The 15,886-nt window shown below is 39.9% G+C and overlaps 1 protein-coding gene across 3 annotated transcripts in view; it reads left to right on the top strand.

Annotated features, from left to right (window-relative positions):
- mcf2l2 (MCF.2 cell line derived transforming sequence-like 2) overlaps positions 1-15,886 on the top strand; it is a 113,701-nt gene that overhangs the window by 67,272 nt on the left and 30,543 nt on the right. For all 3 annotated transcript variants that reach the window (XM_085265685.1, XM_085265686.1, XM_085265684.1), the window contains 6 exons: positions 1,046-1,126; positions 4,114-4,254; positions 5,332-5,424; positions 6,902-6,980; positions 13,593-13,629; positions 13,809-13,906. In XM_085265685.1, coding sequence (XP_085121811.1) covers positions 1,046-1,126; positions 4,114-4,254; positions 5,332-5,424; positions 6,902-6,980; positions 13,593-13,629; positions 13,809-13,906 — 529 coding nt within the window. The remainder of the gene's footprint in view (positions 1-1,045; positions 1,127-4,113; positions 4,255-5,331; positions 5,425-6,901; positions 6,981-13,592; positions 13,630-13,808; positions 13,907-15,886) is intronic.

Here is a 15,886-nt window from a genome sequence, read left to right as displayed (position 1 = left end):
GCACTATGGCTCATAATACAATTACACCTTACCTGTTTGGACTATATTTTTACATTTCATTTTTACTTGCTGCCAGGAACGTTTGGGGCCTGTTGGGTTGCACCTGCGCTCACATCACATCACAAAATCAAATGTATAAATTAAAAAATAAAATAAAATAAAATAACGTGTTATATGGGTGGAAATCCCTAGATCAATGTTTAAATTAACACTCACGCATTGACTCTGTCGGCTATGTTTTGCCATGCATGCTCCCTTTGTTTTGCAGCTGAGGCTGTGTTACTTTTTTTCCGCAAAATTTGCATGTTATCGGCATATGCTGCCATCAGAATTTCGGCCTCAAGCGCTGTAAAATACATTGACCGCGCCTTCTTTCCCTCCGTCTCCATGGTGACTCGCTTAATCTGTGCTCCACTAATCAGGGCTTTATGTATCCTCGTGCGCGCGCTTAACTTGGGGTTAAAGCAACTCCGCGTTGATTGAACTAATTGTTATCAGCCTTTCTGAAACCGAATATTCTGAGTCGGACAGTTTGGGGTTACTCAACCGTGAGTATCGTTTTTCACTCTGAGTTTTCTAAACCGGCTTCCTGAAATAGGGCCCAGGTTTTCAAAATTTAGGTTTAGAATAACTCTTCAAGTTTTAGCAGGTTTAATGGGAATCTTTTGTGACCTGCCATATTCAGGTCTCCTCATAGATGATATCTGGGCTAAGATGTTTGCTCTGGCAAACATCCAAATTCCTTCTTCCCTTAAATGAGTTGTGATTGACTGGGTGTGGGTGGGGTTACATATCACTGGGGGTATCTTACCAGCGCCAGCATGTGCATTCAGATCATTGTTAACACATGGAAGTGTTGTACTGTTCATACAAAAGGTATGCTTAAATAATGAGCTTTTGTTGCCAACTTTTTGTGCCATAACTGAACTGAAGCTGTATTAAAACATTTACTACTGCGAATAGTTATGCCCCCCCCCCACCACCACCACCACCACCACAAAAAAAAAAGTGTTTCACAGATCTGACAGTCTTTTGATGTTTGCAGGGAAATCTGAGTGAACTGGGGAAGCTGCTGATGCAGGGATCCTTCAATGTGTGGACTGACCACAAGAAAGGCCACAGCAAAGTAAATTCCCACACTCCTGTTTTACCAGTGTTGAATATTGCCCTATGGATGTCCTGTCGTTTACCTTAACATTAGTTAGTCGCAATGAACAAGTCTGGATACTTTACATTCATTAAGATGCAAGAAAAATAAATACATCCTTCTTAGCTTTACATATTTCAGAGTGAAATAAAAGCAAATAGGAGACCAGTCTGAGATTACCTGACTGGTTGTCGAGTGGTTGCTGGAGACTGCTGATTGTTGCCAGTGGAAAACAGTTGCAAAGAGGGTGCTGCTGTGAACAATTTTATGCTGCCAACTAGGGATGGGTATCGAAAACCGGTTCTTGTTGAGACCCGGTTCTCACTGTTTCAATTCCTTGGAATTGTTTGCCATTTTTGCAAACGATTCCCTTATCGATTCCAGTCGCCCCGAATGACGTCACCACGTTGCTGAGCGTCATTTACCTGGCAGGAAACACGGCGCCTAAGCGGCTCAAAGTTTGGTTATACTTTACGAGAACGGATGACAACAGGGCAACTTGCAATACTTGCAAAGTAGATATTTCATTTAAGGGAGGAAACACTACGAGTATGCAAAAGCATTTGCTCACAAAACACGCGATAACCTTAAATGAATGTTGTGTTTTTAATTCCGCTCCGGACTCGTGAATCTCAACCCAGCAGCAGCGGTAACGTTTGCACTTCCTCTCCCGTTAATGCGGCAGGTAAATAATCAACTAACAGTGCATTTTATGTTAGCGCGATCTGCCTTATTACAAACCTGCCATTACTCTGCATTTAGGTGACCATGTTGAGAGAGACAGACAGAGTCTGGCTGGCTCAGATGCTGGCAGTTCTCGCTGCAGTCTACCGGTAGCGTCTCCTTTCAGGCCAGGATAGACGAATGTCACCCAGCAGTGACTAAGTTTGTGGTCAAAGGCTTGCACCCATTTGCCACAGCAGATGCCCCCGATTTTTGGTAAGTGAATGTGTTTAATTGTAGGCAGGAACATTACTGGATATTCTTGTGTAATTGCTGCAGAATAATTTATGTTATTTTTGTTATTGCAACAGAAGAATATTTATTTTATTATTTTACATTTACAATTTTTTTCCCGGGGACCCTGTGACACCCCATTAAAGAGCCGTAGGCTGGATCTCTTAAGATCTCACTGCTGGGTTTGTAAGGCCATGTTACTCCTAAATTTCTATCTTGTTTAAAGAGAAGATATAAAACAAAGTTCTAAGCTAATCGACCTTAGTGTTCTCCTTTTTAAAAAGAATCGATAAGAGAATCGATAAAGAATTGAATCGTTAAACATAATCGAAAATGGAATCGGAATCGTGAAAATCTTATCAATACCCATCCCTACTGCCAGCAACTACCAGTCACTTATGGAACACATTTTTCCATCACAAGCAGAGGTTGCCAGATGATTGCTGACAGGTCTCTAGGCTTAATTAATCTGCAGCTACAGTTTACCTTTCATAAACAAGGCTGTGTATGGCCTTTACTGCAGAACCTCGATCACTTTTTTTTTTTCTTTTCAGAGGAAACAGGAGCTCTATAATTTGATGTGTCAAATTATGACAATCACTCTAAAACACTTTGTGGAAACCGGATCAGTTGTGTCCAAAGCACAACCAAACCATAAGCAAGCGCATCTAGAGAAGATCATCACGCTTTCTTGATGAGAAATGGCAAGGCACCTCTATCATCGATACAGAAATTGCTAAATAAGGAATGCAAGAGCACAGCCAGCAGGAGGCCAAAACTCAGGGCTAAACCATGCCAGCATTTCATAGCGAATCATTGGAAAAAAGGACGAGCGTATTTAAGATGAAGAACATGTATTTCATTTCCTCTTTTTCAACATAAAGAACCATCATAGCATTCAAGTTTGTCCTTGGAAGCATTATAATGCAATACTGTTTTGCAGTTTATGTTATCAGTTGATGATTAATAACCGAGACACAATGGAAGCGAAGCTAAAGTGGCTCGGAGTGATGCAGTCATTAATATTTACATCTATAGCTAAATACAAACCCATCCCAAGTGCCTTTGATACTTTGTGTGTTCAGCTCATATTGTTCTGCTCCAGTCAGTGAATTTCTGGTTGAGTCTCATTTCCATTTTTTTTTATAGCTCTGCTGTGGTTGCCAAATCTGTTGTGACCGGCTATTCAGTTTTATTTATGTAGCACCAGTTCACAAACCAGCCATCTCAAAGCACTTTATATTGCGGAGTAAAGACCCTATAATAGTACAGCAGCTGGAATCCAAACAATCAGATGATCCCCTATGATCAAGCATGATTGAGGGTTTGAGGAACTACCTTTCAACAGGAAGTGTCCTCTGGCAGGACCAATGTAAGGGGCAGCCATTTGCTTCAACTGCCCGGGGGCTGCAGCGAAGAGTACCAGAAAAGACAGGCATACGTTTCAGTAGTTTTTTATACACATTTTTACCAACAACATCAAACCATATGCAAGCACATCTAGATATTTGATCAAGCTCTGTTGATGAGAGATAGCAAGGAAACTCTATTGATATAGAACATACCAGCATTTCATAGCAAAAGAATGAAAGAAAGGGTACGTGGCAAAGAAGAGCATATTTAAACTGAAGGACATGAATTTCATTGCCTCTTTTTCAACTTAAACAGGCAGCACAGCATTCAGGTTTGTCCTTGGAAGCATTATAGCGCAGTGCTGTTCTGCTGTTTATGTTATCAGTTGATGATTAATAACCAAGACACAATGGAAACAAAACGTAAACAGCTTAGAGTGATGCAGTCATTAACATTTATATGTATAGCTAAATACAAACCCATCCCATGTGCCTTTGATGTATTCAGGTTTGTTCGAACATTTTTTTGTTTGCTTAAATAATAACAATATGAGTGATGCTACAGGGTCATCTGTCATGGGTCTTTGTTGACATTTAATTTCTGAATGTTACACAGTTATTTACGCATGTGATAAGTGACAGATTACCTGCTCTTAGGTGAAGGACCTGGCGAGGTTTAAGCCTATGCAGAGGCATCTCTTTCTGTATGATAAGATGCTGCTGTTCTGTAAGAAACGAGAGGAGACCACTGATGGACATGAAAAGACCCCGTCCTACAGCTTCAAACACTCACTCAAGGTCAGATAACGATGGGGATGTGTGTGGGTTAAGTGTGCATAGCCTGCACTTTGTTTGAATGAATAAGCCTTTATTTGTCACCTGCAGTTGCCTGCAGCGAAATTAGACATCAAACACCTTCTCATTTAAAGCTGATTTAAATGATATATTGGGATCTATTGAACTCTACTAGATTAGAGTTCAATAGGTCCCAATAGTTGTTATTTATCCACTACTGGGGCATTTTTATTTATTTATTTATTTATTGAAGAACATCAACTAATTTGTCTTCAATAGTTCCTTTTAAGTATTGCAGATAAAGATGATGCTTAATTTTAAAAAGTACCAGATAATGCACATAATTATGCAAATAATAATTAAAAGCTGTTTTATAAAACAGACAAAAACCAAACAGATTTCATTAATGAGAACGTTTCAGAACCACTAGGATAGAGTAACCCTATTAATACCATTAAAATACATCATTTTGGACTTAATGATGGTTATTTGAAGCTATTCTACTGTTTTTTAAGGGAGCAAACCTTTTAACTGAATATTGCTAAATAGCCAGTGGCATCCACTAGTAGTTGTACAGACTTGTTGCCTGTGAAGTCCTGTAGATAGTAGAAAGGACATCTAAGCCTCAAAGTCTGTAATAGTTTAATTTATCTAAAGATATAAGATTAATTCAGCTAAATGCATTTGTCGTATTGTGGGTGAAGAGGGGTCAGCAGTTAAGCTCATGATTACCACTATTATTAGTATACCCCTACTTGTTATTATGATAAATTCACAGTTGGTATTTAAATAGGAATCTCAAAGCTTATTCACATTACTTTATAGCATGGCAATATTTTGGGAATACTGCTAGCCTGAGACGTTTAATGGCTTTAGTTTATGACTCTGGTTTGTTAATGTCCTGGAAAATAATTATCACCTTAAGTGACTGTTATACTTTGGGAGCGTTGTGCCGAATAACATATAAAATGCGTATTTATTGTGTGACTGCTAATGAAAGAGTTTTTTTTCTGTGCATCACTTGACAGAGTTCATCTCTAACATACTGAATCTCAGTGTCTGTGTCCTGTTTCTGTTCAGATGAGTTCTGTGGGGATCACAGAGAATGTCAAAGGTGACAGCAAAAAGTTTGAGGTTTGGTACAACGGCAGAGAGGAAGTTTACATCATCCAGGTATGTTGATGCAACCTTTCCTTTCTGCTTTATGTTCAGATTCATTCAGCTTACCCTTTCCTCTGAAACTGTGATGGAACCCAGCTCACTTTATTTATTTGGAGCAGTACTACATTTCTACCTTTTTATTTCTGATTTTACTAAAAACATCTACTTCTGGTCTCTTGTCACATTTCTTTTGTTTATTAGCTATTCGGTCAACAGGAGCCTTCAAAATGCAGTCCTCTTAAACTGTATTAGGCCATTCTTTTAGTAAATAAAAACAACAATTTTTGGTTTCTTCTGCTTCCTGAAACCATTAATCATGTCACAACCTAAACAGTTTCTTGGCAGCTGGTTGCGGGACTTTTTTCTAAGCTTGGAAGTTACTTTCATGTTGCTGGGTCTGAAATACCAGCAACACGCTCAGACAGAAACTGGTTCACCCGAAAGACAAAACGCCAAAACACAAACTTAACAATGTGGTGTATGCTGTACAGTGCAGCGAGGAATGCCCAGACCTCTACATTGGAGAGACCAAACAGCCACTTCACAAGCGCATGGCACAACATAGAAGAGCCACCTCCACAGGACAAGACTCAGCAGTCCATCTGCATCTTAAGGATAAAGGACACTCTTTCGAGGATGCCAATGTTCACATTTTGGACAGAGAGGACAGATGGTTTGAAAGAGGAGTGAAAGAAGCCATCTATGTCCACTGTAAGCAACCATCTTTGAACAGAGGCGGGGGTTTACAACACCAGCTATCTTCCATTTATAATCCAGTTTTGAGATCCCTTCCCAGACGCCTTAACGCCCACTCACATCCTGGGCCATCTGACCTCAGGAATTCGCATGATAAGGTGGGGCCAGGTTTCACAATGAACACACCCGAAACTCTGGCTGATTGGGACCCACACCCAGTTTCACACCTTGGCTCAGGCGATTAGAGGATCATCAGGGGGTCCTTTTGTCCCTCTGTGGGGGTTTACTCCCACTAGGTTTATATCTGGGACTCTCCACTATTTGACCTTAGAACTGAAGAAGCTTCTCGGATGAGAGGTGAAACGTCTTCAAGCAACTTAAAGAAGTCCAGATGCTTTTCTTTGCAAGCTCCTTTGACTACGATGACCTGGATGACTGAGAACCTTCACAGACACATTGTAGATAATAATGACGGAGGCTAGGGTATTTATGAAACTGCTAAATATGTTTGTGACTGGTTTTTAGAAGTCTGTACATTCATGCATATAAGAACTGGAAAATGATATCCTTATGGCAATGAATTCATATAAAGCATAATGTGTCTAATTTATTGCTTAATGTGACCCCCTGATGTAATTTCAGTGAAATATTCTTCCTGGAAGAAATCCATGATACACAAGGTGTGCTCTTGGGGGCAGTGTTGCACCACACACCTCTCCAATCAGTTTCTCACTCAGCATATGTGCTTGATTTATCTTTGTGTGTATCTATGTATGTATTTATTCCTCCCTAGGCTCCTTCCATGGATGTGAAAAATATGTGGGTGTCAGAGATTCGGAAAGTTCTTACAGGCCAGCTGGAAGCATGCAGAGGTATGTACACACACACACACACCTTTTCATCTGAGAATAATTCTGTTCGTCTGTGTTACCTCATCTTTCACAGGATCACACTTCAGTCCCAGCAGGTGAAGGATGAAGTTTCCTCTCTGCTCGGATAAGTTCACCTGTTAGCATCTGTTAGATTAGTTAAATCATAACTTTTTGGTTTTAGCATGAAAACGTTTACACTCACACATTCTGCTGTTGTGCCATTGTTATTTTTTTAACGTCTTCATGGTACCTCGTGCGTTGATGCACACATTCTAACGAATGAATGAAACTCAGACCTTGAATATATTTATTAGAACTTAAATATATAAAATGACATCAAAAGAAAATCCACATCAAAGCAAGAAGATGTGTGGAGCTTGCATGTTCTCCCCGTGTCCTCCCACAGTCCAAAGAAATGCTTGTTGGTGTTTCTAAACTGCCCATAGGTGTGCATGTGAGAGTGAATGGTTATCTGTCCCTCTGTGTTAGCCTTGGTGACATGTAGCCGTTCTACAAGTACACTGCATTAATACACCATGACAAGCTTTAGCTGCTACAGCACCTTGTATTCAAACAGCTGAGTACTGTCCTTAAAGGATCAAGCATTGTTTTTGACTTAAGTCTTCTGTAGTTTTAAACCTTTATTTAGGTTCTGACCTGACATAAAACTTACATGTAGTTCGAAGCAGGCAATATAATTTTGTCTGTTTTTATACGACTTACATGAAACAAGCAGTGGCTTGCTTCTATATCAATTTTACAACAAGCTGTTTTTTGATTTTATACAATGATGAAGAACTGAACTGATGAAGAATGTAGAGCACAGCTGTCCCAAACATTCACACTGCATGCTGACTAAATGACCCAGATCATTTAGTCAGCATGAAGTTCAATCCTCTATAAAAACATGAACAATTATAGTTCTGTATACTGGCTTCTATGATAGGGGTACCTGTTGGTTTGATTAACTTTTTTTTTTTTTCAAGGAACATTTGCCTTGCTCTCCATTTTTTAACACACTGTGTCATTAATGAAGGCTGTCAGAAAAATGATTTATGTCATCAGTTTTTTTATTTGCTATCGAGCGCTTCTTTTTGTTTCTAATCATGTTAGATTGCTTAGTAGATGGAATTCCATCGAAGACATTAATATATCATCAAACCTCAAATAACCATGTCCAGAGCCGCTAAAAAATGTTGTATAGCATACAAATTGCAATCTAGGTTCTGGTACTTCTTAAATCAAAATCAAAAAATCCTGACCTCATTTTAATTTGGCTGATCTCCTCTTCAAAGTCACCTTTTAGCACACCTCGAGACAGCAGCAGCTATTGTAAGATTATTCTGTGGAAGCCCATTTTCTGTCCCTGTGGGCCCATGAAATGAGCACTGGAACTGTTCCAGTGTGGCAAAGTGGCCAATCTTCAATCTGAATTATATTTTGGAAAAGAGAAAAAAAAAGTAGTTAGTAGCAGTAGTGGGTAAGTCAGCTGGTAGGTGAACATTGTGTTGATGTGGGCAAAAAGTCCCTGATTTCAGTCTGCTATGTGCTATTATGTTACAGTAGTGGTACAGTTCTTTTGCGTTGATAGTCTTTGGATAGTCTGTCCAGTTTTTTCTTCAGGGGAGAATCTGATGTATCTCATGATCATCCGACTGCTGTTGGATCTTTCGTGTATAGTTTGAACAGTAAAAATCATCAGCATCAAAGTCTGGTCGTTTTGACACAGAAGTTGATGCTTACTTTTCATATTAGTTCAGTGGTCAGAACAGAACTTGATATAAAAGTGTGATGAAAAAGTGGACGCAGGAATGGATGTGGGAAACAGATGCAAGAGAAGTTGATCCTAAAGGGTAAATCAGAAAAATTATGCTTTATTTTTTGTATTCTCTTTTGCTTTTAATAGCAAACAAGCAACATTATGATAGCACTTTATATAATGTATGATATAAATTGACTGATATATCTAAAATTAGTGGTTCTCCTTTAATATCTAACAATTTCACTGGCTGATTTATTCAAATTAATTCATCCTCTTGGCAAAAGTACTAAATATTCTACAGTTCCAGATGCTCAAGTGTGAGAATTTAATGCTTTTGTCTCCTTTACATAATTTGAAAATAAATAAATAAAAAGCTCTCTGTGGTTTGTTCAGACAGAATAATTTGAAGAGCTGACTTTAGGCACTATTTTCTGACATTTTATAAACTCAAAAAAATAAAAATAAAAACCCCAAGACAACAATATGTGCTGAAAATATTTTTTATCAATATGAAGCAACACCAAACAATGAGAAAACACAAAACCACATAAACACACGTACACACAGCAACCCACACCCCTCTCTCTCTCCCTCAGTCCTTTCTGTGCCAGTCAGTTCTGCACAGTTCTACTCTGTGGTCCTGACTGACAGCTAAGGCACACTATGTGAGCTGCACACTCTGCCCAGCTGACAACCTGTGTGTACCTGTGTCTGTGTGTGAGCAGACTGGCTAATAGCACACCATTCCTGTCATGAAGCCTGGAGAGTAGAGGCTGTAGGAGGCTCTGACGGTCCAGCGCTGTGAGTTAAACCTCAGACTCCATGCGAGGAAAGACAGAGAGAAGGAATGAAATTAGTCCAGGAAAAAGGGAGGGAGGAGATGGAAAGTGATGGGGAGAAAAAAAAGAGGAAGATGGTGGAATGATGTGAAGAGAGAGACAAAGAGACAGATGGGCAGAGAGAGTCCAAAGGGATTTTCAGAGTGGAGATGGAGGTTGAGAGGCAGCTCAGAGGGAATGAAGGGAGGCTTGAAGGGATGAACATGAAAGGAAGGAGGGGCAATTGTTAGAAGAGAGGAGGGTGGCGAGAAGGAGAAGAGGCATAGCAGTCATCTCAGCTGTGTGCTTGAGAGAAAAGGAGGAGAGATAATAGATGTGATAGGAGAGCGAGAAGAGGAAGGGCTGGATTACAATGTGACTGATTTAAATCATTTAAATCAGGCCACATAATGGCAAATAGGATCTTAGGACAAAATTATTTAAACTCAAGGTCCTGCTTTTTCTGGCACTTTCTTCCAACAGTTAAAGGGCAAAAATGTACTTTCATAGTCATTTCCATGACAACTGAACTCTAGCAATGACCACTGTGTTAAAAACTGGAAAGTTAAAAGTTCACCCTTGATCTATTTCCAAGGTCAAGAAGGATTTTATGCACTACAGAAAGGTTTTATTGTATATTTTGGTGCGTACATTCTACAATAAATGATATTGTCGTGCTTACTTGGTCAACTTTACTCAGTGAAGTCTAAGCAGAGTTTAGAGTAGAAATAATTTTGCTTAAGGAGGGAAGTAGAACTGAACTGCTGTTCCATGCAAGCAAACATAATCTGTGGAGACCAAGGCACACAAGTCTTTCACATGATGAGTCGTGATGGAAAATCATTTACTTGGTGAAGAAAAATGTCTTTCTGTCTGCACAGCAAGAAGGGAGGCGAGTGCATGTCTTCTGGTCAATGACTATGAAAAGGCTTCATGATCACTATTTCAGAGATGTCAGCACACCATGCCAACTCTGGGTTAAACTCAATAAAATCATAAAGTCAGACTGTAGTCGAGAAAAAAAATGTAAAAATGAAGTGAGGATATTTTTTGGACTGATTTAGAAAAAAATCATCCCGATAAGCACAACATATAGGGGTTAGCCTATACAAACAGACCAAGTCATACCACTGTGTTATCTCACAGGTTTTTAGGTCTCTTATGGTGTGGGGTCTTATGGGGTCTCTAATGGAACAGTATTTAGCAGGATGATGATCCTAAAAACCGAACAAAGGAACCAAAAGTGCTTTAGATGTAGAAAGATGGCTAATTCTTGACTGACTGATCTCACCAACCAATGTGCCCATTAGTTAGTTCAAGCATAGCCTTTAAACTTCCCATTACACATCTCATATACCAGCTATTACACAGTTGCTGTTGTCTCTGCAACCTACTTTGCAAGTCAAACGTACCCATCTCCTCCCTTTTACACCATTTCTGACGTTTGCGTATAGTGCATATTTAATACTTCCTGAGCTTCTGAAGAAAACAATCGTCTTTTAACTAAAGTGGTCCTAGCAAAACGGCTCATTGGAAGCAACTGTGATTAGTGATTAAAAGAATGTCTTTATTTTAGAAAATGGCAGCCGAATTATAAGTATGGTTAAACAAAGTTTTTGTACCGCTGGAATTATCTCAGTATGTATCTTACCCTATATTTGTCTAGATCAGGGGTCAGCAACCTTTAACACCCAAAGAGCCATTTGGACCCAGTTTCCATGGAAAAGAAAACACTGGGAGCCGCAAATACTTTTTGACATCTAAAATAAAGATAACACTGTTTTGCTTTGTATAAACAACTAAAGTGTTTTGCTTATGAAATACATTAAGTGCTACAGAGAAAATAACATTTTATTTATGGAATGAACACATTTTGAACTAAACTAAAAATATAACAAAAAGGAAACAAAAACTGTAGTGAGCCGTCATCCTTATGTCACCTTTGGGATTTTGCAGCCTGTAGTGGAGCCTTGATCTGAATATTAAAAATAATTGGAAAAAAGCACTATGCTGCTAAAAAATGAAAAATAAGTATTTGCAAAATATCTGCATAAACATTTATTTTACGTGGTTAATGTGTGTGGCAGGGCGTGGTCTGCAGTGCCGCTGCAGGGGAGGTGGACATCTGCAATCAAGCCTCGCCGGCTTAAATTCTGTGCTCTCTCTGCTGTTGTGTTGGTGTGTGTCGGGCTGCGAGCTGCAAAACTACAGCTGGCTGTATGGCTACAGCAACCATGTGTGAAAAGTAGCCAATAAAGAAAAAAAGCATGTTCATGTAAACATCGTCAGGTGGTATGTTGACAATGGGACTTCTGTTCCTGACCGTCTGCGCACAGCGCCTGCAGAGGCGTGAGCGGTGTTTGTTTTTACCACTTGGCCTGCCTGGGGTTGAAAGTCTGCACGGCATTTCGGCAGGTATGGTTTCTGTGAGTGTGACGCTTATTTTGAGCGATGAAAAATAATAACATAATTTTATTTTTATATTTCAAGATCACAATAATCTTCCAATTTAGAACTACAAGTTAAAAAGAACTAACACAAATGAAATACACTTCAGTTAAATACTTATAATTTTTTTCCAAACCACGTGGAGCCGCAGTATAAGGACTAAAGAGCCGCAGGTTGCCGACCCCTTGTCTAGATGAATGATAAACATGGAGGATGGAGTGTGCATCACATTATAAACTTTGCCATATGCATGGTGTTACTCCTCATTTAAACTCTTGCTGCTGCTGCTGCTCTCTTCTCAGACTGTCTACGCACAATATGACTAGCCTTTATGAATAAAACATCACTTTGTCCATGATGAAAAAATAGATGCTTTTTGCTGAGTACAATATTCGGTGCTATGCTGAGTCTGCACTTCTCCGACAGGCTCATTGGTTGCTTGGTATAAGAGGTAACAAGCCAGATCATTCACAGAGCTTGGTATTTCACTTATGTGAGCTATCCATTTGGCCAAGGCAGCACCTCTTGTGTACAGTTATGTTACTAGATGCTTCTCTAGAGACTTCCTGCCTCAGAGCAGGATTCTTGTGGCAGGCCAGAATTGTTAACGTTGCATTTATGAAGTCTGTTGATTAGATGTAGGTGATGTCTGAAGCTGCATTCCAGGAACTTAAGTGTTTGGATTTTTCTTTCTTTATAGAGCCCGAGCAGGATTTCAGGATATCAGTCCAGTAAAAGCAGCTTATGGAGTTGACACAGCATTCTGGGAGAATTTAAGCATTGAAATAACTCATGAATTATAGAATAAAAGCTTCCAGTTGTAAAAGATGCCAGCAGCATGGCTCTAAAGGATAGGTACTGGAAGTAAAGCTTGAAACCTTGATTTTTTATAGTTTTTCAGAAAACTAGATGGTGTTTTGTATCTTCTTCTGTCTTGTTCTTTTCTGTTTGGTCTTTCTGATATCATCTCTTGACTTGTGTAAAGAGGACTTGTACTGTTGTAGTTCTTCTGCCGCCATGTATTCAGTACAGTGCAGGACACAGATTCAATAGGACCAGACACCAGTGGAGGATTACAAACAAGACACAGAAGCCACCTCAAGGCCTGCATGACATACAAAATCCACAGTGTGGTACCGAAGAAAATATTTGCTAAGAGAAAAATAATGAAATGCTGCCTCTGCTCTGGACAGCAGGAAGAAGGAAACATCGACTGCTTCTAACAGTTAAGATGGCAAAACTGAGCAATTTTGTTAATAAGCAGAGTTTTAATGAATTCAGCAGCTTTTTTCTCAAAAGGGAAAACAAACACAGGCACAGAAAATGGCGACCTTAGAGTAGCAGAATATTTTATGGAAATGCTATCCAAGCCAATTCCTCCTATTCCATTTACCAATCATATTTTACTCATTTACTAAACCAAGTCAAAATCCCTCACGTACCGATGAGCAAAGTAGCTTTGAGCAATGTTTGGGGCCAGATGCCTTGCTCAAAGGTAGCGATTCCAGCAGCAAATCCTTGTTTTAAACCTCACGGTGCTCCAGTTTGACCATCAGTAATTTTCTGTTTCTCTTACATTCACAGAAGCCAGCCAGCTCAACATCTATGGGGCCCCTATGAGGTGAGGAAACAGAGAATCACACAAATTAGAAATTAATCAGCAACCATGATGACCAAGTTGCAGAAAATCTGAAATCTTCTCTCTGAATCTGAAAAAATCTGCTCTCAGAACAGGGATGGAAATGACAAGTGGAAATCTTAGCTATTTCAGTTTCTCACTGATCTGTCTACTCTCAATAGGAATGTGCGGAAGATGGCACTGAAACACTCTGATTCATCAAGCCCAGAGTCAGGCTTCAGGAGGTCCAACCCCAGCCCTAATATGAGGCAGAAGAGAGGTGAGAGCTCACTTGCCAAACTAACCAAAAAGTCAGCATCTCGTATTACTTCCAGAATTGGGTAAAATGAACTGTAGATGGGGTGGTGTGTGAACCTTGAGATTTCAGATTGCAGTCTCCATGGAGTTATTGTAAAATGGAAGAACGGGCAAGGTTACAGCACATGGCCTCTCATGCTAACATGCTGTTCATGCACACATAGTCTCCTCTAAATCTCTGTGCTGTACTTCTGCATGTAGACTCTTAGCCAAAAACAACCTTTCCACATGCAGTTAGGTCAAAAGCATACAGAGAAGCTGTACAGCCTCCTCACACAGAGATGCACGCACTAACACAAATACAATGCTGTCAGCCGCAGTAGGGGATAAGATAACAGGTGCAATTTCAAATTGTACCTGTCTCCTGTGAGAAAGCCCTCTGTGCTGCTTTCTAGTGTGTATGGCTATCAGCAGTCTATCAGCAAGGGTTGTTGATCAAAGTTGTGTCTGTGTGTCTGTGTGCCAACACTAACTTAAGGTGACAGGAAGCATCCCCTATGGCCAATTCCAGGGAGCCACCTTGTCTCTTAACACCCCTTTTTTCTGTCTTTCATCAGTTCTTCCATGTCTCACCCCTTTATCTGTGCTATCTATTTATCTATCACTTTCTTATCTGTAGCCTTTCTACAATGCCCTTTATATCACGCCTTATCTTGTCTTTTCAGTTTCCCTTTATTACTTTAATATCTAAAGTTTGCTGCATAACATCAATATATCAAATTATACTTTTAAATATGCAGCAAAGGTCCAGTAATTTTACAAGGCTGTGAAATATGCTGCTGAAAAGACTGTTGATCTGCATGCAGTCTAGCAGTAGCTATCCTTGTGATGGAAATCTGTTGCCAGCCACAACTGTCATGGTGTCCCACGTTGTCCTTCATTCATTCTGTTTGTTTGACACTATCTTACTCTACTGTCGTTTAAGACATACCACTCCTACCTGTCCTACCCTCCTGCCAGTATTGTCAGCTGAGTGCCTTTCTACTCACCTCTTTCCACTTCGCCAATCAGTTACCGTTGATTAGACACATCATTTGTCAGAGTGGTCTGCCAAAGTGTTGCACTATTCCTTAGTCTGCTTCTTAACCCTGAGTAAATCCTGGAGTGTTGTAAGCTCCCTCTTCTTAGCTGCCTGGTATTCTATTGCTTGTGAAAAAAAACTCGAGTATTAACCTTGCCTTTTTTTGGTCAACGTGAAAAGGGCCATATCTGTGTTTGAGCTCAGGACCTTCTTGCTCTAAAACAGCTGTGTCAACCATTGACCCACTGGGACTTTCTCATTATAATAGAGTGGCATGGCAGTAAAAGAAGCCTGAATAGAAGTCTGTATCATTATGAGATGAGCCATTAATGGAGCCAAACCTTTGTGAACGTTGCATTTTAGTGGTTAAACTAGAACTTACAGTGGAGAAAAGCTTATTAAACCTCATTATAGGGTGAAGTCATTACATTTTTGAAGCTCTTTCTATCAGATCTGATTGAAGGTTCTGGCTCTCTATTCATTCAGATAGAGACTTTAAACTAAAAAAACAGCATTTTTCCCTCGAGGCATTACCAAGTTGGCTCCTAAAAGCCAAATCTTGCTTCTACAAAGACTTTTGTCATGCATTGGCGTTACAGTCTGGCTTGTCTGGACCTAGGCAACACATTCGTGCAAGGAAGGTGCTGCTCACTGAAGTGCATGTGTTTCAAATCCGTAAGCTGCGATTTCCCAGATACCGAGAGTACCTCTGGATCCTCCCTTCAGCTCCAGAGAATTTTTTGGGGGGTGAGTCGAGAGTGTGCCAGCCGTTCCTGTGTTTCCTGGCATTTAGCCGAGCTGAGTGGGAGAGGCATTCTCCATTCTTCAGCTTTTGAAATGATCTAGTGTTATTTAGTCTGACATTGCTGACATTTTAGTGTTAAAACCCTCTAGAGACTGTTTTTGGAAAGCTATGCTTCT

Source organism: Mchenga conophoros, linkage group LG23 (assembly GCF_057382185.1).
Source record: "Mchenga conophoros isolate Kocher_MC1m ecotype Shallow Benthic linkage group LG23, M_conophoros_male_GT1.1, whole genome shotgun sequence".
NCBI classification, from domain to species: Eukaryota; Metazoa; Chordata; class Actinopteri; order Cichliformes; family Cichlidae; genus Mchenga; species Mchenga conophoros.
Note: the sequence above shows the minus strand (reverse complement) of the source record. Positions and strands in the feature narration are given on the sequence as shown.